Raw genomic sequence first — 26,842 nt, 5'->3', positions numbered from 1 at the left:
TTATCCAAGATTAGAAAACATGGCTGCTTTTATCTTCTCAGGCTGTGACATCCCATCCATTGGTCACATGGCAATGCCACAGCCCCGTCCCATTCAAATGATTGAGACTGAGCTGCTGCATGGCCACGTGACCCACGGACAGGTCACTTCCCGAGAAGAAGCCATGTTGTCTAACGCTGATAACCCCTTTAAACATAAACATTTAACTTGGAACCAAGCAAAGTCTATCCACATGTGATCACTAGTTTCTGATTCTTACCCAGCCCGTATACACACCAAGTATAAGATAAAGAGCTTCATTAAACTTAGCGGCGTAGGTATACAGGTGCCTTATGGGATCGCACAACTCGTAAAAACCTATGTGGCCGGCCTCGTAATCCAGGAATATCCCCAACCTCTGAGAAGATGGCTTGTGAAGGACCGGAACAACCTTCCTGTCGTGTACAACAAAATACTGGTTCAAGTATCTGCACAGACCCCACGACTTGTTGCTCTGGCCTATGAGCGAGTGGTAGCCTTTCCTGGCGATGCTGGCATAGGCCATTCCCAGTCTCCAGTTCCCGGAGTGACAGGTCTCCACTTCCAAGAAATGTCTACCAGAAGAGAAGCTCCTGGTACTTAAGACCTGGTTATACTGAAATCTCTCTGGTAATTTTGGGCGATTCTGCTTGAACTCTGAGCCGGACACACTCTTAAGGTCACTGGTAATGTGAATATCATTGGAGGCGGTGTCCACGTTCAGTATGATGTCCGGAGTCTGCTGGACGAAGAAACCTCTTCTCACACTAGTAATGAGGTCCGAAAGGGCTGTGTGTAGCGTTGCCGAGATCAATCCTACATCTGGATCACTCCTGAGCTCTTCTAGGACCACCTCGAGGTCTCCATTGACAGACTTAGAACTCTGTAAGACTGACAAAGGTTCGGTCATGGCACATATCTCCTCCATGGCCTTCATATCTCTGGTCAGTTGGGCTATCTTTACTTCCAGCACATGGATAAGATCCAAGACTGAATCTCTGGCCTTCTCTTCCTGGTCTGAGATGTCCTTCAGGATTTTGTCTTCTAGGACATCCAGCTGTCTTCTGGTGTCTGTAAAGAGTGCCACAACTTTCTCAGTTACTCCAGATGCTTTTTCTTTGGCTCCTCTCAGATGCTCTTGTAGATTCTCTATTCTTTCCTCTGTAGCCTTTTTGTTCTTGTCCAGGTTCTCAAGAACGTTTCTTAGCTCTTCCTTCTTCTTATCTGAGGCTTGAGCCAATGTCTCCAGCCGGTGTCCTTGATGTTCTTCAGAAAGTGAGCAAGTAATGCAGAGACAAGCTGCGTCTTCAGAGCAGTAATATGAGAAGGATTTCTTGTGTGTGGAACATGTGAAGTTCAGTTTGGTGAGGACGTGTTCCTCAGACTTGCCGTGGACTCGTAAGTGGTGATCACATAAAGAAGCTTCACAATACAAGCAGGAGATGACGGCCGGCAGTGGAGAGAAGGTGCAGTCAGTACAGAAGATCCCACGGCCTTCACACGAGGGCTGCTTCTCCGCACGCACGGCTTGTTCTCCAGACTCTTCTCTGCACTCCGGACAGGTATCCTCTCCAGATCCCTCCAGGGTATCCAGCATGTCGATACACCCCCGGCAGAAGCTGTGTCCACAGATCAACCTTATAGGATCCTCGCAGAACTTCAGACAGATGGAACAGAGGAGCTTATCGGCCAGATCAGCAGACGCCATTCTCCAAAATATTAAAGACGAGTAGAAAACGTCTCAGAAATCTAGTGGAGCTTGTTTTACCTTATTCCAAATCAGGGCGAGTCTGAAATGTCAGGCCTCACCTCTGAATAATTCCTTGCTGCCTCTGCCCCTGGCTAGACTTTAATATCAATTAAATACCGAAGTATTAGGGAGTTCTACATGGGAACGTGGAAGATTCTCCCATTGTCTTCGTGAATCCTCCTATCGGCAGAGACAGGGGGTTGGTCTTACGGGCAATATTGGTCATTGGCCCTCTTCCAACTTCCATAGTAGTGAGGCACTTGAATTGGGTTAAAGGGAGTGTACCACCTCTGATATGGCTTCGTAACCACTGGCATGCTGTTTTATGATCTTGGTGACATGGCTGGGCAATCTTACTGCCAAGAAAATTAACTTGTAGACTAGATTCACGTGGCCAACTTTCAACCATGACACAGTCTGTGACTCTGATATACCAGTCAGAACATGAGCCAGGAGAGGGATTCTTGGCATCATACGAAGAGTCCTCTCCCACCACAGTATATGCCCTCTCTCCAGGCCGGTATATCTGGGACATGTGACTCTACTTCTTGCATTTATTAGACCCCCCCCCCCCCCTTTCCCTGTCTACAGGTCTTGAACACCAGGCATCTGTTTGCTAAAACAATGCATTACAATGCTAATGAGTTGCAAAATATCAGCATTTGTATAACTGGCTGAATAAATATGGGAGAGAAGCCTGGGAGCCTTCTATAAACTCCTGGCTGTCCTACCAGTGGGACACCAGCCCCGGGAGTCGGCACTCCCCGGCAAAATGACGCCTTGGTCAGCTTTGATTGAGGTGCCAAGGGGGTTAATGCCTGTGATCAGTGCAGGTACTGATTGTGGGCATCAGCTCTGAATCTCTGCATATTTAACCTCTTCCAGACCGCCCATAGTTTTTAGTCTAGGCGGTCCCTGTTTTGTTCTGCAAGGACGTACCAGTACTGAAATCGTGCAGCTGCTGAAACGGGATGCCGGCTGTGACTTCATCCGGAGCTTCCTTAGAGAAGGCAGGGACGGTGATAAATGTGACTGCTTAGGCCAATTAGTGGCCTCAGGAAGAGGACCTGTGATGTCACAGGTAGTAGGTTTTTTGTTTTTTGGCTGTATTTCACTGCCCCCCAGGGTACAGGGAGCATTTGTTAACCCACAAGTGTTGCTAAAATTGATTTTCCAGAAACTAACGTGCAGATAACTGTGAAAGGCGAAAACAACAATTTTTCCATGAATGCGTCATTGCAGTGCGTAATATATTGTGCCTGGCTTGTATTGGACGAACACTCCATAAGCTAATGTGCCCGGCCTACCCACCTACCAGTTTTTGGAGTGTCTCTCTGCTGACACAAGTTAGGCACTGAATTGGCGAATCTCTGGAAAAACGTCATTTTTATCATTTCATTATCAGCAGTGCATTCATTTCTGGAAATTAAATGAATGCAATACTCAAGGGTTAAAAATGTCTACACCATTTGATGAATACCTACAGGGGTGTAACTTACAAAATGGGGTGACATGTCTGCAGATTCCATTTTAGTGGCTCTGCAAAAGTAGCATGACTAAAAAACAAAATATTGCTCCTTCCCCCTCTACCCCCGCAGTCTATACCCACATGTGGCATTGAGGCAGTTATCCTGGTTACACCAGTGTCATACATGTGGCATAGAATGCAGTTTGGATCCGCACGGGGCGCAGATGTGAACGAGAGCGATGTGCTGTAGGAGTGCGGATTTAAGTTTTGGTAATCACTCTTGGGCTAATACCCCCTGAGAAATTCCTTGAGGGGTGTAGTATCTAAAATGTCACTTTTTGGGGTTTCTATTGTACTGGTCTTCTAAGGGCTCTGCAAATGAGACATGGCACCTGAAAACTATTCCAGCAAAATCTGCTTTTCTTACCCCCGGTGTGGCTCCCTCCCTTCCGTGTGCTGCCATGTGCCCAAACATCAGCTTACACCCCCATGTGGGGTATTTCTGTGCTTGGGAGAAATTGCATAACAAACACGGAGATCCATTTTGTCCTTTTAACCCTTTGTGAATTTGTTAATTTTAGTGCCAAATTAAAATGGTGAAAGTCAAAATTCCCGCAAAATGCTTAAAGGGTTAACAAACATTCCAAATGCTGTTTTGAATTATTTGAGGGGGGCAGTGTTGTAAATGGGGTGAGTTATGGGGGTTTATAGTCTACACCAGAACTGAAGTGGACCAAAAAAAAAAAATGTGGAAATTTTCTTTGTAAATCTGGAGAATCGCTCTTAAACTTGTAAGCTTTATAATATCCAAAATATAATACAGGACGATGAAAAGATGATCCAATATGAAGCGGAGATGTGATGGGTAATATTTATTCATGTATTGGGTAGTATGTATGAAAAGCAAAACATTTCACATTTCGGAGAATCTCAAATTTCCAACAAAAATATATCTCTATATCTTATAAAGATCTGTCTCTGTTCTTTATGCGCAACCAAACGACTGGACCCATCTTCACCAAATTTGGTACAGAGATACTTCAGGTATCCGGGAAGGTTTAAGACGAGACTCCAACTCTCTTGGATGTACCGTTGCTGAGATACAGCATTCCAAACACAGTGCCCCCCCCCCCTTAGCCAATACAAATCTGCAAGTCTTTGACTCCTATTCCAACTGCAATACACACGGTCACTCCACATGAACAATACAACACTGATATCCAAACTGATACACGCATCTGCACACAGTACCACACGGCAGGGGATTGGATACATGTGTCTAAACACAGTTCCACATGCCGTAGGATTAGATACGCGCTTCTTCACACAATACCACACGGGAGGATTACATACGTACGTCTGCACACAGTACCACACGCCAGAGAATTAGATATGCGTCTCAGCACACAGTACCACACGGCGGAGGATTAGATACGCTTGTCTACACACAGTACCACACGCCAGAGGATTAGATACGCATGTATGCATACAGTACCACACGCCAGGGGATTGGATACATGCGTCTGCACACAATTCCACATGCCAGAGGATTGGATAAACGCATCTGCACACAGTTTCACACACCAGAGGATTAAATACACATGTCTGAACACTGTTGTAAACGCCATAGGATTAGATACACACGTCTGTATTCAGAACCACATGCCATAGGATTAGATACGCGCATCTACACACAGTTCCACACGGCGTAGGATTAGATACGCGCCTCTTCACGCAATACCACACAGGGGAGGATTCGATATGTACGTCTGCACACCATTCCAGACGCTGAAGGATTAGATACGTGTGTCTGCACAAAGTACCACACTGGGAGGATTAGATACGCACCTCTTCACACAATACCACACAGGGGAGTATTAGATATGCACATCTGCACACAGTTCAACACGCCGGAGGATTAGATATGCAGGTCTTCATATGGTACCATCGCCAGAGGATTAGATACATGAGTCTGCACACAGTACCACACGCTGTGGGATTGGATACATGTCTGCACACAGTACCACATGCCAGAAGATTAGATACGCACATCTGCACACAGTAACACAACCCATAGGATTAGATACGCATGTCTGCACACATTACCACCCGCTGGGGATTGGATACATGCGCCTTCACACAATACCACACACCAGAGGATTAGATGCACGCCACTGCACACAAAACCACACGGGGGAGGATTAGGTATGTGCCTCTGCACACAGTACCAAACGCCATAGGATTAGATACGAGCCTCTCCACACAATGCCACATTGCCACATATTGTGTAATATACCCGTATGAAGCCGCGTCCTCCTGCTAGTATATTATATATAACTTAAATACAGAAATATCGGTTGCCGTTTACACCTAACATGGACTACAATCTCACTCTCTCGTGTAAGTTAAAGCATCTCAAAGTTATTACAATGTAAAGTGACAAATATCAGTTTTGAAATAAGGTCTGGTCCATAAAAGCACTTTCAGGTTGTGTCCTTAAGGGGTTAAGGGGCAGCCTGTCCCATCAATGGTGTGTTGGTCATCGGTATTAAGTAGTGACGCTGCCCTGAAGTCTCTGCTTCACCTTCATTGTTCGTTGCAGCTCATATAATGGATTCCACCTTCACTAATATAAAAAATTACTGGGGCGACACGGCTCAGTGGTTATCACTGAAGCCTTGCAGGGCTGGAGTCCTGGGTTCAAATCCTGCCAAGTACATCTGCAAGGAGTTTGTATGTACCCCTTGTGTTTGCGTGGATTTCTTCCCATACTCCAGCATACTGATGGGGGGGGGGGGGGGGGAATATACATTGTGATCTCTATAAGGGGGGGGGGGGCTCACAATCTCCTGAATATTTAAAGAGGTTGTCCAGGCTAACTGATATTTTGTAACTTGGGCCAGGGAGGTGGGAGAATTAAAAAAACTAAACTAAACCCTGCTCTCCTGTCCCAGATGCTGCGGTGTCCTCCCAGGGCAGTCCAGTCCTGCAGTATGGTTGCCTTCTTGCTGTTAAACTTCTCACTTAAAAAAATATCCTTATTGAGGTCACTGATGATCTCAGCTGTCACGTGCGGAGACTACTGCTGCCGGAAGACAACAGAGCTGCAGGACCGGTTTACTTTTCTTCCATCTACCCGGTGTAATTAATAAGGAAAATCGTAGCCTGGACAACCCCTGCAAGGGAGTGTGTGTGTATATGTGTATTATAGGCCAGGTATTTCTAAGTGGTCGTGTCTTTGGGGGGGAAAGGGGGCATTTGTGAAACCTTTGCATGGACCTGACTTAAGGGGCACACTAATATCGGGGGGCTCCAAAATGGGGTCTGATTTTGTGTTAAAGGGGTCGCTCTTGGCTCCTCACAGAACCTTACCCCTGAGTGTAAGGAATGTGGAAAAGAACTATTGATTGACCCTGAGACTTGTTGTGTAACTCAGGGAATCTTGATAGGATAGACTTATCTAAACTCCTCTAGATGACAATTCTTAACCAGCAGTTTTCAAATAGAAGGAATCCGAGGTGCACCGGTTTGGTGAAGGTTGTTTTTGTGGTGTGTAGGTGTCTAATAGAGTTGGTCAACTCATAAAAGGACAAGTGTCCAGCCTCGTAGTCCAGATACATGGCCAACCTCTGGCTGGAGGGCTTGTGCGGGAGAACACTGCTTTCTTTGTTATAATACATTGCATACTTGTCATCACGTCTTCGCAAGCCCCAAGATTGATCGTTTCCAAGAAAAGAGGGCCCCCCCTGTCTCTCAACTGTGGCATAAGAAACCCCTAATCTGAAGATTCCCACTTTCCCCACTTCAACTTCCCAGTAATGTTTCCCTTTAGAAAAGCTCCTGGTACTAGCCTGGTGCCACTGAAATCTCTCTGTGGTATAAGGACCAATGGCTCAGATTTGTTCTGAATCCGAAACTGAGGAACTGCGCTCTCTTATTTAGTGGTTAAAAGTACACGATTTTATTGACTTCAGACAAACTTTCACACAACGCGTTTCGGGCGTTATACTACGCCCTTCCTCAGGTGTATTAGTTTCTACAATTAAAACACAACAACATACGTCTAAGCAATATGCGGTTGCAGCTCTCCAATAAATAGTTAAAACCAGCATCTCACTTTACATCAAATAAAACAAATGTAAATCATGTACACAATGTATTTACATGATTTACATTTGTTTTATTTGATGTAAAGTGAGATGCTGGTTTTAACTATTTATTGGAGAGCTGCAACCGCATATTGCTTAGACGTATGTTGTTGTGTTTTAATTGTAGAAACTAATACACCTGAGGAAGGGCGTAGTATAACGCCCGAAACGCGTTGTGTGAAAGTTTGTCTGAAGTCAATAAAATCGTGTACTTTTAACCACTAAATAAGAGAGCGCAGTTCCTCAGTTTCGGATTCAGAACAAATCTGAGCCATTGGTCCTTATACCACACAATATTACACCTGCGAGGTGTCAGGAACTTTGCTGCCTCGACCTAGGAGAAGGAATTTTACATATGCATGTACAAAAAGTGTTGTGGTTATAATCCACAACCCTCCAAGGTGAGCCTTTTTCCTCATTTGAACATTTACTTATCTAGAAGTTATCACACTACGGTTGGCTCGGTGTCCCCTTTTGTTTTTGAGACTGAAATCTCTCTGGCGTCTTTGGGCGGTTGTTCTCAGTTTCAGCATAAGACGCAGATCTCAAGTCTGCGGAAATATCTAAATTGTTGGCTGCTGTATCTATATCTAGCAAAACGTCCGAGTCGGCCAGGACGTAGTATCTCTCCTTCATCGAGGTCACCATGTCGGCCAAGCCTTTGTACAAGGTCGCTGCGATGAGACCTTCATCCAAGTCCTTTATGGAAGACGTCCATGTCGTTGCCCAGAATCTTATTGTCTGTAGTCTCTACATCGGAGAAACTACATCTTTCCACTTGCAAGAGCTCTAATGGATCGGCCATATTGTACAGCTCCTCGTTACGATGAATCTTCTTGGACAATTTGTCCTTCTTCAGTTCTAGCTGCTCAATCCTGTCCGAGAATGAACGTAAGGCTTTCTCCTCCTGACTGGACAACTCACAGTACAGTTTCTTCTCTAGTAAGTCTAGCTCTCGTCTCATATCTCTCAAGACGCCGGTGACCTTATCCTTTATGCCAGCTGCTTTCTTTGGCACATCGGTTTTTAGGTCTTGCAGTGTTTGAAGACTTCTGTTGGTCTCCTGTCTCTTTGAGATCAAGTGTCCTAGAAGTTCCCTCAAGCTTTCCTTCTTTTTCTTGGAGGCGTCCTTGAGGGATTCAATGTGGTGGCCCTTGTGTTCTCCAGTCAGGGTACAAGAGACACAGACACACGAGGCGTCCACGGTGCAGTAATACAAGAGGCCTTGGTCATGCTTGGGACACTTTCTGTTCCCTATCGATGTGGTCGGCTCTATTAGGACGTGTTCGGTGGACTTGCTGTGTAGCTTTAGGTGGCCATCACACAATGAAGCTTCACATAAGAGACAGGATTTAACCGCTGGGACGTGGGACTGAATACAGTAAGTGCACAAGATCTCGGCTGCTGATTTTTCAGGTTGGATAGAAAGGAAATGTCTCGCTATGTTTTGTAGACTTACGTTCTTCTGCAGCAACGGGAACTCCTGAAACTCCGCTCTGCATTCAGGACAAGAACAACAACAAGGTCTTGACGATGCAAGTTGTGTCTTCAGCACGTTCTCTATACACTCCTGGCAGAAGCTGTGTCCACATCTCAGCGTTACAGGGTCTGTGTAGATGTTCAGACAGATGGAGCAGGTCAGCTCTTCTTTCAGAGCCGCAGATGCCATGGTGGTAAGTATAGGCTGTGCAGGGAAGGACAGCTGGGACTACATGGACCTTGTTCAGCCACAACTCCACCTATGTAAAGCATAAGTTTTGATTTCCTCATAAAGGGTGCGGAGTGTTTGTGTGCGTGGTGTTTAACTCCTAATGTTCCATATACTTGTGTGTGCGCTGGCCAAAAGATTAAATGCAGCCTGTGGTAAGATCAGTCTCATGCATGCGTGTGTGTGTGTGTGTATATGTATATGTATATATGTGTGTATATATATATATATATATATATATATATATGTGTGCAACTGTATTCTACACAAAGCATTAGATGCAGAGCCCGTGGCAAGATACATCCTTTGTAGTAAGAGAATCGGGAGGGGGGTCTATCAAACCGTCAATTCTTTTGGTGTAGAGGGGTGAAAATGTGTTGACTCTTTGGTGCAAGGCATAATAATAATTTAATCTGCAGCGCTCTATAGATTTTGTCAATCACTGTCCTATACAGGGCTCACAATCTACATTTCCTATCAGGAGGTCTTTGGAACGTGGGAGGAAACTGGAGGAAACCCACAGAACACAAGGAGAACATACAGACTCCTTGTAGATATTGTCTTTGGTGGGATTCGCACCTATGACTCCATTGCTATCCACCATACTGCCCTTTTGTGCCAAAGATGCAACACCTTCTCTGTTCAGCACCATTTGTACCAAAAATCTATGCCAGTTTCTAAATGGTGTCCATCTTCATTGTGGGGAGGGATGTGCGACCAAATAACGAAAAGACTAGGGTTGAGTGATTGGGATCGGAAAAGATTGGCTCCAGATCGGCAATTGAGTAAATTTCACGATTGCGATCGTGTTCCGATCCCGCCTAAAGAACGAAGGGGAACGAAATTCCGATCCGATCGCTCAATTTACCTGCACAGATCAGCTGCCGCTCCCTGTTCTTCTCGCTCCTCTTCTCTCTCATTCACATACCTTGAGAGCGCAGTGCGCGCCCCTGCCTCTCTAGGCTAGTGTTACTGTTGCTGGGAGTATTTATTTGTTTATTGACTTGTTTTCTATGTACAACTTGTTCTTAAAGGGTTAATTAGAACAGCTTGGGAGGAGTTAGTCAATTAGGGTGCTTTTCTATATATACTTACCTTTTAGTCCGCAGTAGCATGCCATGAGGAAGGGACACACTATGTCCTGAAACGCGTAGCCGTCGTATGTGTTTCATCCATTGTCTACTCCGTTTTACGATGTAACATTTTATTTGGACCCACAAATAAAAGCAATGTTTTATTGAAGATTTCATCGTGTTGCCTGGTTTGACGCTGGATTTTTTATCAATGGTGTTTTTGGTTTTTTTTTTCCCCACTGGTCAAGTCCTCCCAGTATCCACGCTTCCCAGGTAAACAGAAAAAGATAAGATTTAAGTTATATTTGGTGAGCTGAATTTTTTTGTTTTTTTGTTGCATACCTAGAAAAGACTGCCTTGTTTCTCTGCAGCCCCTGTGTGGCCTTTCTGTTCCTGAGCTGTTGCCCTCCATCCAGTGGCATTTCTACCGCTTTAGTAGCCATAGTGGCTGCCACATAGCCCAGGACTTTGGGGGTGGGGCCCAGTGATCTCCCTATACATGTGGTATTACACTCCTCTCCTGAGCTCCGGCATGACTCCCTGCTTCTTCAGGTCTCTTTAATGAAGTCCCAGACATCACATTGGCCAGGCCGGCGTCAGTATGTGTTGCAACACTAGCTTGGCCCACATAACATCTGTACCACCAATGAAAAGAGCCAGAGGCAGCAGGTACTCAGGCTGGGGCGCAGGAGAAAGAACACTGGCTTTTGTTTGTCACCTCCCTTGGATCTCCGATCACTCTAGTCTGGGGGCTGAGAAGACCTCAGGGTATAATAGTTTGTGGATGGTCAATTGTTGGGGCATAATAGTGGTGGTGGTGGGGAACAGGAAAGGGGATGCTATGCCCAACGTCAAGTTTGTTGGGGGAGCAAGTCTTTGCTAGTTACTAGAGATGAGCGAACACTGTTCGGAACAGCCGTTCCGAACAGCACGCTCCCATAGAAATGAATGGACGTAGCTGGCGCGCGGGGGGGGTTAAGAGACCGGCTGCCGGCAAAGTGTACGTGCCAGCTGCTTCCATTCATTTCTATGGGAGCGTGCTGTTCGGAACGGCTGATCCAAACAGTGTTCGCTCATCTCTACTAGTTACGCCCCTACCACCATTGATGGACAGACACACTTCAGTCTTTCATGAGATGGTTGGTGGCAGAACAAAGTGCACAATTCTTCAGTAATTGGAGGAAAGTAACGGTTGGCCTAGTGAGTAAGATCGCAGGCTGTAGTGGTGACTGCACAATCCTGCTTCCTTGGGGGTGCACTGCCCACTGTCCTCTTCCCATAGCCAGATGCAGTTCTTGTGGACAGGAGAAATCTTTACTCCCCCCCCCCCCCCCCATGCTTCCAGAAGCTCCGACCACACGTTGGATTGGCTTGATGGACACTTTTTGCCACAACAGCTCAATGGGGCTGAGATCTGGTGACGGCGCCGCCTCCTCCATTACAGATAGAATACCAGCTGCTGCTTCTTCCCTAAATAGTTCTTGGATAATTTGGAGGTGACTTTGGATCATTATCGTGTTGTAGGATGAAATTGTCTCCAAACAAGTGCCCCCACAGGGTATGGCATGGCGGTGCACAATGGAGGGATGGCCTTCCTTATTCCCAATCCCTTTTACCTTGTACAAATCTCCCCCTTTACCATCCCATTCCCTCCACCATTGGCCGATGGCCTCAGGCTCTTCCAGCATCTTCTCAGTTCTTCTGTGTGACCCAAACACCTCAGACTTGGATTCATCTGTCCATAAGTCTTCTTTCCAATCTTCCTCTGTCTAATGTCTGTGTTCTTTGTCCCATATTAATCTTTCTCTTGTATTAGCCAGTCTCAGATTTGGCTTTTTGTTTGCCCCTTTGCCCTGTAGGCCGGTACCCCGGAGTAGCCTCCTCACTGTAGACGCTGACACTGGCATTCTGCGGGTCCTATGTAATGACGCTGCCAGTTGAGGACCTGTGAGGAGACGATTTCTCAGACTAGAGACTGTAATGTCCTTGTCTTGTTGCTCAGTTGTGTGGCGCGGCCTCGCACTTCTCTTCCTACTCTGGTTAGAGCCTGTTTGTCCTCTGCAGGGAGTAGTGCACATCATTGTAAGAAATCTGCAGTTTCTTGGCAATTTCTCGCATGGAATAACCTTAATTTCTAAGAAGAAGAATAGACTGTTGCGTTTCACATGAAAGTTCTCTTTTTCTGGCCATTTTGAGTGTTTAATGGAACCAACAAATGTAATGCTCCAGATCGTCAGGTCAGTCTTATGGCTTCTCTAAGCAGCAGAATGTTCTCGGCTGTGCTAACAGACTTGTACAAGGTTCTCTAACCATCCATTACCTTCTTACAGTCACCAAACGCCATGTACCATTAGAAGACTGGAGTGATGGCTGCTGGGAATGGCCAAATATACACCAATGTAGATATTGTATTAATAACCAGATGTCCTTGACCACAGTAACAAAGGGAAGAATATGCAAATCTGTGTTCCATGATGTAATAGGAAGACAGTGCCTCAGTCATGTAGCCCACTAGGGGGTGCTCCCTTTAACATCATGCCCGACCTTCCCAGAGGCCTTTGTTGCAATGATGTGGGACTTTACCAATTCAGTCTCTCAGCCGAGGACAGCTGTTTCGATCTATTTGGATCTCTTCAGCCCGGCGTAGAGAAGACTGACTTGGCAGAGGTGAGAGGCTTCTAGACAGGGTTAAGGGGATATCGTCACTCCTTAGGGAGAGACAACCATGTAGGTGTGTGGAGTCTTATTAAGCCATATGTGCTCCACTGTGAGGGATCATGGGAAGAATATGCAAATCTGTCTTCCATTATGTAAATAGGAAGACGGTGTCTCAGTAACAAAGTATAGAGGGGATTTCTGATTCTTTTAATGTTCATAGAAAAAAACTGGGCTTTTCTATCAAAACTGAGATTAAGTGACCGGAAACTTTTGTACGGTAGTGTGTATATGTATGTCATTTTAACTTGGCACCTGATAAAACGGCAATTATTTGGTCTACTTCTAGAGTCGTGTACGTGAAGCTTGCGTCCCTCCTGTTGCCATAAAACGATGGCATCTGATGACCTGAAGGAAGAGCTGACCTGTTGCATTTGCCTAAACCTCTACACAGAACCTGTAACTCTTCAGTGCGGACACAACTTCTGCCAGGACTGTATTACGATGGCGCTGGGTACACAGTCGCGCTCTGTAGGTTACAGCTGCCCTCAATGTCGAGCCAAGTTTCCAGAATTCCCTTTGCTGCAGAAGAACACGACACTGTGTAATATTACGGAGTATTTTCTGTCTCAGAAGGAGCAGGAGGAGTGTGGGGTCTTCTGCTCGTACTGTCTTCACACACCAGTGGTTGCTGCTAAGACCTGCTTATGGTGCAAAGTTTCTGTGTGCGAACGTCACCTGGTCGATCACAGCAAGTCCCCGGAGCATGTGTTCAGTGACAGAAGATGTCCTCTTCACAGGAGGGTCCTCATGTTTTACTGCAATGAAGATGCGGAGTGTCTGTGCGTTTCCTGCTGCCTGGGTGTGCGGCACTGGGAACACAACATTGAGCTGCTGAATGAAGCCTTCAAAAACAAACAAGAAAAACAAGGGAATGTTCAGCGCTTGCTTGTCAAACAAAGGGAAGCCGCTGTAAATGCAATCCAATGTCTCCAGGCCGAACTAAGGAGCCTTCCAGACAAAGCAGAAGGCATTGTGAAGGGGGTCAGTATCCACTTTAGAAACCTCAACATGAAAAAGGAAAACCTGGAGAAGCGTGTTCTGGATGAGATCTCAAAGCAGCAGGAGCAGGTGTCGCTGTCAGTCTCTGATCTGATCCAACAGCTGGAGATAAGAAAAGATGGTCTGTCCAAGAAAGTGTCAGCGATAGAAGAATTATGTCGGATCACAGATCCTTTACTCTATTTACAAGCGGATCAGGATTTTCTGGGCGTGTTGCAGGATCACAACAGTAACCTAAAAGAGTTGTCCACTTATGATGTGGATGAAGATCGGATCAACCAGACCTTGGTCTCTGGTATAGTGAACATCATGTCAGGTCTGAAGAAGGGTTACTATGTGCAGGAGGCTTCTGGCATATTGCTGGACGTGAACACTGCGTCTAATGATGTGCAGATCTCGGATGACCTGAAAACGGCTTCTTGGTCACCAGTAAATCAGGGTCGTCTGAAAACTCCTGAGAGATTTGCAATTCGTCGCGTTTTAAGCATGAAGGGTTTTTGTGAAGGAATTCTTTACTGGGATGTCGAAGTAAGCGAGGAGGGAGGATGGAGAGTCGGGATGTCCTACCCAAGTATAGGGAGAAAAGGCAAATATTCCCTCATTGGAAACAATAGGAAGTCTTGGGGTCTGCGCAGAATTAACAAACTGTATTCTGTAAGACACGACCGGAAAGAAATCCCATTGGCGTACCAACCTTCCTGCAATAGAGTGAGGATATATCTGGATTATACGGCCGGACAGCTGTCTTTTTATGAGATTGGGATCTCAGTGAGACACATATATACCTACAATACCACCTTCACAGAGGCGCTATACCCGGTCATCTCCGTATGGGCAAATGCTTGGATGAGGATCTTGAATTAGACTTGTCTCAAAACCCTAAATCCGACCGAATACAGCTCTGGAGCATTCTAGGAACTAACTTGGAATAGACAATGTATGTGCAGTGACTGTATCAGCAGAATAGTGAGCGCAGCTCTGGAGTATAATACAGGATGTAACTCAGATAATTACTTGTCCGATGTGTAAACTGCACAATGGTAGTCCAGGGTGTATATACACAGTAATGTAGAATCCTCTATATGTTGTAACTTGCCAGATTTGGCTTCTGTAATATCTTTTCTTCGTCACATGCACTCTTTCCTACACTTGGCACACTGGTGATCGTCTTGTCCATTGTGACTTGCGGCAGGGGCCCTGGTAATGTGTTGCATGTCCAGTTTTGTACTTGTTGTGTACCACGACAATAAATGTTTCTATGATTTGCTAAGTCTGTGCGTGTTCTTAGATCCTCAGCCATATATCGCTATCTAATAATATAACCTCGCCATTGGTAATATAAGGTTAAGGGGATATTGTGTAGGTGTGTGGAATCTTATTAAAGGGATTCTACCATTAAACTACTTTTTTTTTTTTTTTTTTTTTTTTTTTTTTTTTTTTTCTAATGAACACGTCGGAATAGCCTTAAGAAAGGCTATTCGTCTCCTACCTTTAGACGTGGTCTCCGCCGTTCCGTAGAAATACCGGTTTCAACCGGTATGCAAATGAGCTCTCCGCAGCAATGAGGGCGGGCCCCAGTTCTGAAAGGCCGATGCGCGCATCCCCATTGCTGCCCAAGAGCTCTTTCCTGCGCCGCCTCCTTCTTCTGCAGCAACTCCACCTCTTCTGGCTTCTCTTGCTCTTGTAGTTCTATAGAGGAGCATAGAGCAGCCACCCCATAATGGCCGCCGGCCGGCTCCTGTATTGAACTGCAAGAGCGGCTACCCAAAAATGGCCGGCGGCGGTATTTCTACGGCGCGGCGGAGACCACGTCTAAAGGTAGGAGACGAATAGCCTTTCTTAAGGCTATTCCGATGTGTTCATTAGAAAAAAAAAAAGTAGTTTAATGGTAGAATCCCTTTAAGCCATAGGCGCTCCACTGAGGGATCATGGGAAGAGTATACAAATCTGTCTCTCCATGATGTAAATAGGGGAGACAGTGCCTCAGTCATGCAGCCCACTAGGAGGTGCTCCCTTTAACATCATGCCCAACCTTCCCAGAGGCCTTTGCTGCAATGATGTGGGATTTTACCAAGTCAGTCTCTCAGCCGAGGATAGCTGTTTCGATCTATTTGGATCTCTTCAGCCTGGCGCAGAGAATACTGACTTGGCAGAGGTGAGAGGCTTCTAGACAGGGTTAAGGGGATATCGTCACTCCTTAGGGAGAGACCACCATGTAGGTGTGTGGAGTCTTACTAAGCCATAGGCGCTCCACTGAGGAATCATGGGAAGAATATGCAAATCTGTCTTCCATGATGTAAACAGAAAGACAGTGCCTCAGTCATTGGTAATATAAGGCATTCACAAATGTTGAGATGAATTTGCTCTCTACTAGAGCACAGCGCCGTTCCTCATATAGTGGTTGTGTTTAGTATTGCACCACAGCCACCTTCGTCCAGGACGTCTCCTCTTTTTGTTATGCCCCATAAATGTTTTTTTTTGTTTGTTTTTTTTCTTCTTCTTCTTTGCTATTCCAACATTGGGTCAGCTAAAATTTTAAAATACCAATAATACTTTTTAAGTTCTGCTGCAGCAGATTATCCTGGGTACTGTTCAGACATGAGCTTAGAGAAATGCTAACTTTATTTTTCCTATTTTATTTTTTTTTTCTCACATACTCCACGAATAGGGTAGAGTATCGGGATTGGAAAAGATCAGATCCCAATTGGCGATCAAGTAAATTTCGAGATTGGGTTCAGATTCCCAACTAAAAAAAAATCGGGAACAGAACGCTCAACTTAACTGCACAGAAGTGCTGCTGCTGCTCCCTGTTCTTCTCGCTCCTCTTCTTTCTCCGTCTCATGCTTTCAGAGCGCCCTGCGTGCCCCCGCCTCCCTAGACTAGTGTTAGAGATGCTGGGAGAAGGGGGGGGGGGGGCTTGTGGCTTAGGAGAGTGTGGGAAGGAACAGGGAGGAGAGACGTGAGTGATGCACTCATGTCTCCCCGCCCACACTCTCCTCAGCCTCAACAAGCCCCGCCTACTCCCATCATCTCTAACACTAGCCTAGGGAGGTGGGGGCGTGGAGGGCGCTCTGAAGGCATGTCAATGAGAGAGGACCGGACTGAGAAGAACGGAAAGCAGCAGATCTGTGCAGGTAAGCAGACACCAGGGGGGCTAAGTAGCCGGGGGATTTTTTTTTTTTTTTAATCACTACACAACTCCATTCTGTGTAGTGAATAGGATCGTTTTTAAAATCCGATCTTCGATAATTAAAAAAAAAAATTCCCGTTGACTTGCATTGGGATCGGGATCAGATGGAAAATGATCGGAAATCAGGTTTTAAAAATGATACTGAAATTTCAAGATCGGCTCAACCCTAACTATGAACAGTTTCTTTTACATACTAGTTTGCTTTGCTTAGAAGTAATTCTGCCAGGAGTAACTGTACAATAGCAACAAATGGCTGAAAACCAAAACTCCCTTTCTAACTCATGTTAGGATGACTTGGAGGGCCTAATACTAGTAATATGGCAATGCTCACCTCTTGCCAGATTGGTTCTGCAACCTGTGCAAGGCTATTGGGACATGCAGGGAGTAGTGATCAATAGTTGGACACTGTAGACTCCTGTCCTATGGTAACCAGTTTGTCTTTCATTTTTTTTGTCTGGCTAATCTTGTATCTGATAATAGAGCAATTGTTTCGGTTTCCTTCTAGAGTGCGGTCTATAACGGTAGAAGAGCCCCTGTGGTAGTGTCCTGTCTCCATCCCTCCATCTTCGTGAAACCATGACATCTGAGCTAAGGGCCGAGCTGACCTGTTCTATCTGCCTGAACGTCTACACTGATCCAGTAACGTTACGCTGTGGCCACAGTTTCTGCCAGAGATGTGTTGAGAGAGTCCTGGATAAGCAGGCACGATCTAAGGTCTACAACTGCCCTCAATGCAGAGCACAATTTGAGGAACGTCCCTTGCTGCAGAAGAACACCACGCTGTGCAACATAACAAGGCATGTTCTGGCTGACAAGGATCAGGAGTGTGAAATATTTTGTATGTACTGCACTCCCCCACCTGAGGCCGCCTCGAAAACCTGCCTGTTGTGTAAAGTTTCCATGTGTGACATTCACCTGACTGCACACAGCAAGTCCCCGGATCACGTCTTAATCCCAACTAAAAACTCCTTCAGGAGCAGAACTTGCTCTGTACACAAGAAGGTCCTGGTGTATTACTGCTCTGAAGATGCTGAGTGTTTGTGTGTATCCTGCTGCCTCAGGGACAAGCACTGGGGACATCAGGTGGAATCATTGCAAGAAGCCTCCAAGAAGAAACAAGATAAACTGCAGATTATTCAAGAACAGATCATGAAGGAAATGGAAGAACTTGAAAACAAAGTCAAGGGTCTTCAGGACCACGTAAAGCAGATCCCAGAAAAATCAGCTGCTATTGTGGAGAGAATCTGTGTCCAGTTTAGAGAACTCGGAATGAAGCAAAATCACTTGGAGAAGCTTATTGTGAATGAGATCTCCAAGCAGCGCGAGCAGGTGTCAAGGTCACTCTCAAATCTGATCCAACATCTGGAACTAAAAAAGGACCATCTGTCCAAGAAGATCTCTACGATAGGGGAGCGATGTCAAATGACGGATCCTCTGCTTTACTTGCAGACAGACAGAGATGACCCTGACAATGAGATGTTGGACAGTAACAGTAACGTAATGGAGACTGCGGCTATTAACCTGTCTGAAGATCTGATCTACCAGACCCTGCACTCTGGAGTGATGGATATAATGTCAGGCCTGCAGAAGGGTTACTTTGTACCGGAGGCCTCCGATATATTATGGGATGTGACCACGGCTGCTAATGACGTGCGGCTCTCCAGCGACCTGAAAACCGCTTTCTGCTCACAAGTAAAGCGAAGTCATCCCAAACCCAGTGAGAGATTTGAGAGTCATAGAGTTCTGAGCACGAAGGGTTTTTGTGAAGGAAGGTTTTACTGGGATGTAAGAGGAAGCGAGGAGGGAGGATGGAGCGTCGGGATGTCATATCGAAGCATAGGAAGGAAAGGAGAATATTCCCTCATAGGCAAAAATAAGAAGTCTTGGGGTCTGTGCAGCAGTAATAAGCAGTATTCTGTAAGACACGACCGGAAGGAAATCCAGTTGGCGTGCCGACCTTCATCCTATAAAGTGAGGATATATCTGGATTATACGGCGGGACAGCTGTCCTTCCATGAGCTGGGAAACTCCATGAGACATTTATATACCTACAATACCACCTTCACTGGGGCGCTATACCCGGTGAGCGCTGTATGGAGGAATGCTTGGGTGACTGTCTTAAGTTAGGCAGACATCAAAACCTGACCTAGAAACCAGGAACGATGTGTTAATATAGACTGGGGTGGTAATTGGGTGACCGTGTGACATCTCCATGCCATCTGAAAAATTTTGACTCAAGACAGCAGAATTGAATTTCCACCCCCAGCCACGGCCGTGCAGGATGGGGACCATTATGTTATAGATGGGGGCTGTTCCATAATGTTGATGGTGGTTAATTATGGTGGACACTGACTCCTATTCCTACTCCTTTTTAGATGGTTATTTGTGGTGTGTTTGTTTCTTAAATGAGAATGCTTTGGAATTAAAAAAAAAAAAAAAAAAAAAAAAAAAGAAGTGAAACTTCCTAATAATAAAAAATGCTAATTTCATCAAACCTTACTTGTACCACTGATGACTAGTATGTAATGGTGGAAAGGTGGCTGTAGATCTACATCTACTGTATATACTCAAGTATAAGCCGACCCGAATATAAGCCGAGTCCCCTAAATTTACCACAAAAAACTGGGAAAACTTTATTGACTCGAGTATAAGCCAAGAGGGGAGGGGAGGAGGGAATGCAGCAGCTACTGGAAAATTTCAAATATTAAAATGGTTGGAGTTTTTGGGTGCAGTAGATGCTGGGGAAGGGGAGGGGGTGTCTTGGTTGTCTGTCTGCCCCTTCCCTGAGCTTTTTTTTTTTTTTTTGCTTGACTCGAGTATAAGCCGAGGGGGGGCTTTTTTCAGCACAAAAACTGTTGAAAAGCTTGGCTTATACTCGAGTATATACGGTACTTTGCTATATATCTTTCTTCTCTAAGATGAACACAAGGAGTAACAAGCGAGATAAGCCGGAAACTTCTGCAGGTTCTTCTAGTTTTCAGTCTTCCTCCTTCTCATCACAAGCTTACAATGGCGTCTGCTGATCTGAGAGTCGATCTGACCTCTTCTATCTGCCTAAACCTCTACACCAGGCATTAGGCAACCTTTTTTTGTGCGGCGTGCCTATTTGAATTATAAAATTAAAGATGAGGTCTTTGGAGTGCCAGTCAAAAATTGTAAGGGGCCGCACGGTGGCTCAGTGGTTAGCACTGCTGCCTTGCTGCGTTCTTCTGCACAAATGCCAGGGGTGGAATGAGCAGAAGGGAGACCTATAAGAAGGTTCCTAGATAGTTCCCATTCTTCTTGTGACCATTCTTGGCTTTGGCTCAAAAAATTGCTGCAACATCTGCAACAAATATTCTGCGTTTCCACAACATGGGGCCTCAGCCTTGGGAGCAGCACACGACCAGTGACATACTGTCTCACACTGTAATTGATACGGGGCAGTATGTTGCTGGGAGGCCGAAAGTCCTAGTATCAGATGACTGCACTTCCAGGAGTCCTGCTCTCAGCATGACGTTCAAGCAAGTAAATCCAGCTCACATACAGTGTTGCATATGTGAAACACGGTCCTGTGCTGTACCCCTTAGGACTCCTGCACAAAAAACCGCACAGATGGGGACTTGTACATGAAAAATGAATTGACAGGGCTGCAAATGCAGACACTTATAGGACAGCTATAGGACATATATAGGACCTGCTCCATAATTTGCGTCTCCAGGTGATCAGCCCAATCTAGTTTATTATTGAGGAGCGCACCCAGATACTTATAGGTCCTGACTATCTCAATACATGTCCCCTGGATCTCCACCGGGGTCGGTGCACTTCTCCGTTTACTAAAGTCCACCACCATCTCCTTGGTCTTCCCAACATTAATCCTGAGGTGATGTCTCAGTAGTAAAGAGTTAGAAGAGAACTGAGCGTAGACCTCTATTCACACTGACCCTTGGGGAGCCTATATAATTGACTCTGACTTATGGGGTTTCCTGCACTTACATATCAGGGAACATCTGCTCCCTAATTCACTTCTACAGGGGCCCAAAGCTATGGAGATATTGGAATGAGTGGGTTGGGACCGCCATTGTGCGTGTGAGGGTTATGTAAGTCTTTGTTCCCCTTACTGTTTGACTTGGTGCTAAAATTGTGGCATTCAAAATGGCTGCTTTCTTGGGTATAACCGCACACACATAGGACAATGTCCCCAACCACCAATGTCCATGTCAGGTGTCTCTGTACCTTTGGCCCATTCTGTACTATTAGACCGGTTTCCATTTACAAGCCGTAAGGTCTTCCCAATAAAAGGTGAGGAAATAGAAGTTCAGGTTTATAACGGGTGACGACAACCCCAAGGGATGGATTGTCCAATACTACACTGAGCAGACTTGGTCCTTCACCAGTAAGTTGTTGTTCTGACCGTAAAGTGTTTCTTGCTTGTGGGGACACTCCACTTTCCCAAATTGGATATCACCCAGCATTTCGAATAAAATCTTCGGCATCAGTAGATGAATCACACATTTTATGGTAAGAGATCACTAGCGAGAAGTGCACGGTGCCCCAGCCAATCCAGACACCTAGAAACTGGAAATGTCCTGTCCCATCCTATACCTAGCTTGGTCCTGGCCAGAGATGGCCATTGAATTTCTAAATGCCATACATGAGTAGTCAGACTGAACACTATGAACACCTTCTTAATGTCCCCCCACCCCAATGATGCACAGACCCCCCTCCTGTAGAGTTGTGACTCCGCTATGTATGGTGCCCTGTCAGAGGATAGAAGTTTCGTTTTGCCACCTACACCATGCCCTGTGTCGACAAGATAAGTTGCTCTGCTTCATAAGATCTTCCATAACCGTCCTGATGGGTTTGGACCTGAGACCCACACCGATCATGACAATGGGAATTTTTCTTCCCCTCCACCCCTGCTCTGGACCCCGCATTTAATTGGAGCAGTAGAAAGGAAATAAATGGCACACCTGAATTTTAACAGGAACATTAAAGCTACCCAGAGTTCAGGGCGGGTTGCAGGGCATCAGACAGTGTAAAGGGGTCACTTATTTCATGTAGTTAGTATATTGGTGATCGGGCATTGTGATTTACACAGGGACAGGTAGTATACGGAGTATCGGGTCCTGGTAGTCCATGGTGTATATGACATTCATGTGCTTGTTACTTGTGTGCACCCTGCAGGCCGATAAACTTGTCTTGTTTGACCCATGAATCTGTTTTCCTAGATCGTAGCCAGCTCAATGTGACCTTAACCTTGATGTGTCTGTGATCAATCTGATTCTGATGATGTCAACAGTAAAGGGTTAGAGGTGTCAGTGGTTACATGGAGTTGTGAACATGATCTTCCCTACACTTCGTGCCTCAGGGCACACACCTCCAAGAACCTGACTGATGGGAGGGGGGGCGGTTTCTACACTTAAATTTCCTACGGTTTGTAAAGGAAACTGGTCGAATAGTAAAATTGGAATAGGGCGCTGAGGGTTTTGGAAATTAAAGTTCAGCTTTATCATCGGTGGCGACAGTGATGGACTCTCCAACCCTAAACTGAAGAGGGTCAATCCTTAATAAATCAGTTGTCATGCGGAGCCCTTCAGGCCATAAAGTCTCTTGGTAATTTGCTGCACTGGTAGGTCTTCTGTCCATCGCGGTGTATAAGACCTTCACCACCATGATGGTTACACTACCGTGTTCTCTCTTCATACTGTATCAACAAATGTTTCTTATTGAGCTTATTGGGAGGAACACAAGGAGTTAACTGGGAGTGAAAAGAAGATAAACCCTGTAGAGTTGCAGACGTAAAACTAGAACACGCCCTGCGGAAGTTTTCAGTCTTTCTGTCCCGTCACCGTCCTACGATGGCGTCTGCTGATCTGAGAGACGAGCTGACCTGTTCTATCTGCCTAAGTCTCTACACTGATCCTGTAACCCTGAAATGTGGACACAACTTCTGTCGGGAGTGTATTGAGGAGGTCTTGGATACACAGACGGAATCTGTAGGTTATTCCTGTCCTCAATGCCGAGCAGAGTTTCAGGAGCGTCCTTTGCTGCAGAGGAACACAACGCTGCGAAACATAGCAGAGCATTTCATCTCTCGGGAGGAACAGCAAGAGTGTGAGATATTCTGCACGTATTGTGTTCACACAACTGTTGTGGCTTCTAAGACATGCTTGTGGTGTGAAGCTTCTCTGTGTGACCTCCACCTGAAAGCACACAACAAGTCCCCGGAACACGTCTTAATCCAACCAACAAAGTCCTTCAGGAACAGAAGATGCTCTGAGCACCAGAAGATCCTGATGTATTACTGCACCGAGGATGCGGAGTGTCTGTGTGTGTCCTGCGGCCTTGGGGAGAAGCATCGGGGTCACCAGGTTGAATTATTGAATGAAGCCTCCAAGAAGAAACGTGAGAAACTAAGAATGACTCAAGACAATGTCATCAAAGAAAGGGAGGAGATTGTAAAGAGAGTCCAAAATCTCCAGGACCATCTAAGGCACATCCCACAAAAAGCTGCTGGTATCGTGGACGGAGTCTGCGTCCAGTTTAGAGAGATCAGAATGAAACTAGACAACTTGGAGAAACGTGTTCTGAAGAAGATCTCCGAGCAACAAGAGAAGGTGTCGCTATCCGTCAAGGATCTGATCCAACAGCTGGAAATAAAGATGGACACTCTCTCCAAGGAGATATCCACTATAGAAGATGTCAGTCAGCTGACGGATCCTTTACATTACTTACAAGCAGACAGAGGTGACTTTGCTGATTTGATGGAGGAGAGGAACCGAAACCTGATAGAGACTAAAGCTGAAGATCTGGATGAAGATCTGATCTACCAGTCCCTGAACTCTGGTATGGTGGATATAATGTCAGGCCTTCAGAAGGGTTACTATGTGCCGGAGGCCTCTGGTCTATTATGGGATGTGACCACGGCGTCTAATGATGTCCAGATCTCAGATGACCTGAAGACTGCGGCCTGGACAGAAGTAAGTCAGGGACGTCCAGACAATGAATCTGAGAGATTTACAAACAGCATAGTCCTAGGCATGAAGGGAATTTCTGAAGGAAAACACTACTGGGATGTCGAAGTGAGCGAGGACGGAGGATGGAGAGTCGGGATGTCGTATCGAAGTATAAGAAGAAAAGGAGAATATTCCTTCATTGGAAATAATAAGTCGTCATGGGGTCTGCGCAGCTTTAATAAGCAGTATTCTGTACGACACAGTGGGAAAGAAATCCCGATATTGTGCCGGCCGTCCTCCTGTAAAGTGAGGATCTACCTGGACTATACGGCGGGACAGCTGTCCTTCTATGAGCTGGGGAACTCCATCAGACATTTATATACCTGCAGTACCACCTTCACAGAGGCGCTATACCCAGTGTCTGCCGTGTGGGGGAAGGCCTGGGTGAGGCTCTTAAGTTAGTCTTATCTGAGAATCCCAGAGACTCCAGAGAGGAACGCAGAAGGATGAGGTGAAGATTACACCTAGACTATCACATTACAGCAGAATAGTGAGCGCAGCTCTGGAGTATAATACAGGATAAGTAATGTAATGTATGTACACAGTGACTGTACCAGCAGAATAGTGAGCGCAGCTCTGGGGTATAATACAGGATAAGTAATGTAATGTATGTACACAGTGACTGTACCAGCAGAATAGTGAGCGCAGCTCTGGGGTATAATACAGGATAAGTAATGTAATGTATGTACACAGTGACTGTACCAGCAGAATAGTGAGCGCAGCTCTGGAGTATAATACAGGATAAGTAATGTATTCACACAGTGACTGCACAGCAGAATAGTGAGCGCAGCTCTGGAGTATAATACAGGATAAGTAATGTAATGTATGTACACAGTGACTGCACCAGCAGAATAGTGAGCGCAGCTCTGGAGTGTAATACAGGATAAGTAATGTAATGTATGTACACAGTGACTGTACCAGCAGAATAGTGAGCGCAGCTCTGGAGTGTAATACAGGATAAGTAATGTAATGTATGTACACAGTGACTGCACCAGCAGAATAGTGAGCGCAGCCCTGGAGTATAATACAGGATAAGTAATGTAATGGATGTACACAGTGACTGTACCAGCAGAATAGTGAGCGCAGCTCTGGAGTATAATACAGGATAAGTAATGTAATGTATGTACACAGTGACTGCACCAGCAGAATAGTGAGCGCAGCTCTGGAGTATAATACAGGATAAGTAATGTAATGTATGTACACAGTGACTGCACCAGCAGAATAGTGAGCGTAGCTCTGGAGTATAATACAGGATAAGTAATGTAATGTATGTACACAGTGACTGTACCAGCAGAATAGTGAGCGCAGCTCTGCAGTGTAATACAGGATATGTAATGTAATGTATGTACACAGTAACTGTACCAGCAGAATAGTGAGCGCAGCTCTGGAGTGTAATACAGGATAAGTAATGTAATGTATGTACACAGTGACTGTACCAGCAGAATAGTGAGCGCAGCTCTGGAGTGTAATACAGGATAAGTAATGTAATGTATGTACACAGTGACTGTACCAGCAGAATAGTGAGCGCAGCTCTGGAGTGTAATACAGGATAAGTAATGTAATGTATGTACACAGTGACTGCACCAGCAGAATAGTGAGCGCAGCTCTGCAGTGTAATACAGGATATGTAATGTAATGTATGTACACAGTGACTGTACCAGCAGAATAGTGAGCGCAGCTCTGGAGTGTAATACAGGATAAGTAATGTAATGTATGTACACAGTGACTGTACCAGCAGAATAGTGAGCGCAGCTCTGGAATGTAATACAGGATAAGTAATGTAATGTATGTACACAGTGACTGTACCAGCAGAATAGTGAGCGCAGCTCTGGAGTGTAATACAGGATAAGTGATGTAATGTATGTACACAGTGACTGTACCAGCAGAATAGTGAGCGCAGCTCTGGAGTGTAATACAGGATACGTGATGTAATGTATGTACACAGTGACTGTACCAGCAGAATAGTGAGCGCAGCTCTGGAGTGTAATACAGGATAAGTGATGTAATGTATGTACACAGTGACTGCACCAGCAGAATAGTGAGCGCAGCTCTGGAGTATAATACAGGATAAGTGATGTAATGTATGTACACAGTGACTGCACCAGCAGAATAGTGAGCGCAGCTCTGGAGTGTAATACAGGATAAGTGATGTAATGTATGTACACAGTGACTGTACCAGCAGAATAGTGAGCGCAGCTCTGGAGTGTAATACAGGATAAGTGATGTAATGTATGTACACAGTGACTGTACCAGCAGAATAGTGAGCGCAGCTCTGGGGTATAATACAGGATAAGTAATGTATGTACACAGTGACTGCACCAGCAGAATAGTGAGCGCAGCTCTGGAGTATAATACAGGATAAGTAATGTAATGTATGTACACAGTGACTGCACCAGCAGAATAGTGAGCGCAGCTCTGGGGTATAATACAGGATAAGTAATGTAATGTATGTACACAGTGACTGCACCAGCAGAATAGTGAGCGCAGCTCTGGAGTATAATACAGGATAAGTAATGTAATGTATGTACACAGTGACTGCACCAGCAGAATAGTGAGCGCAGCTCTGGGGTATAATACAGGATAAGTAATGTAATGTATGTACACAGTGACTGCACCAGCAGAATAGTGAGCGCAGCTCTGGGGTATAATACAGGATAAGTAATGTAATGTATGTACACAGTGACTGTACCAGCAGAATAGTGAGCGCAGCTCTGGGGTATAATACAGGATAAGTAATGTAATGTATGTACACAGTGACTGCACCAGCAGAAT

The 26,842-nt window shown here is 45.5% G+C and overlaps 4 protein-coding genes across 4 annotated transcripts; 3 read left to right on the top strand and 1 right to left on the bottom strand.

Moving 5' to 3' along the window:
* Positions 1-9,053, bottom strand: LOC142209926 (E3 ubiquitin-protein ligase Midline-1-like). The gene is given in 5 exon segments (XM_075278965.1): positions 1-42; positions 260-1,675; positions 6,716-7,103; positions 7,872-8,093; positions 8,095-9,053. Coding segments are annotated over 5 exon segments (3,027 nt in total).
* Positions 9,054-13,210: 4,157 nt separating this feature from the next.
* Positions 13,211-14,746, top strand: LOC142209244 (E3 ubiquitin/ISG15 ligase TRIM25-like). The gene has a single exon (XM_075278172.1). It carries the CDS (start codon positions 13,214-13,216, stop codon positions 14,744-14,746), a length of 1,533 nt encoding a protein of 510 aa, XP_075134273.1. The 5' UTR covers positions 13,211-13,213.
* A 2,902-nt stretch (positions 14,747-17,648) lies between these two features.
* LOC142209243 (nuclear factor 7, brain-like) lies at positions 17,649-19,199 on the top strand. Its single transcript, XM_075278170.1, has one exon. It carries the CDS (start codon positions 17,649-17,651, stop codon positions 19,197-19,199), a length of 1,551 nt encoding a protein of 516 aa, XP_075134271.1.
* Positions 19,200-22,891: 3,692 nt separating this feature from the next.
* On the top strand, positions 22,892-24,472 carry LOC142209242 (nuclear factor 7, brain-like). Its single transcript, XM_075278169.1, has one exon. The coding sequence runs from the start codon at positions 22,913-22,915 to the stop codon at positions 24,470-24,472; it is 1,560 nt and encodes a 519-aa protein (XP_075134270.1). The 5' UTR covers positions 22,892-22,912.
* The last annotated feature ends 2,370 nt before the right edge of the window (positions 24,473-26,842 follow it).

The sequence above is a fragment of the Leptodactylus fuscus genome, chromosome 6 (assembly GCF_031893055.1).
Source record: "Leptodactylus fuscus isolate aLepFus1 chromosome 6, aLepFus1.hap2, whole genome shotgun sequence".
Lineage (NCBI taxonomy): Eukaryota > Metazoa > Chordata > Amphibia > Anura > Leptodactylidae > Leptodactylus > Leptodactylus fuscus.
This window is presented reverse-complemented; position numbering and strand designations above follow the sequence as displayed.

Bases quoted from the DNA above. Each gene is read 5' to 3' on its own strand.
- LOC142209244 (XM_075278172.1), top strand. From the start codon at position 13,214: ATGGCATCTGATGACCTGAAGGAAGAGCTGACCTGTTGCATTTGCCTA.
- LOC142209242 (XM_075278169.1), top strand. From the start codon at position 22,913: ATGGCGTCTGCTGATCTGAGAGACGAGCTGACCTGTTCTATCTGCCTA.
- LOC142209243 (XM_075278170.1), top strand. From the start codon at position 17,649: ATGACATCTGAGCTAAGGGCCGAGCTGACCTGTTCTATCTGCCTGAAC.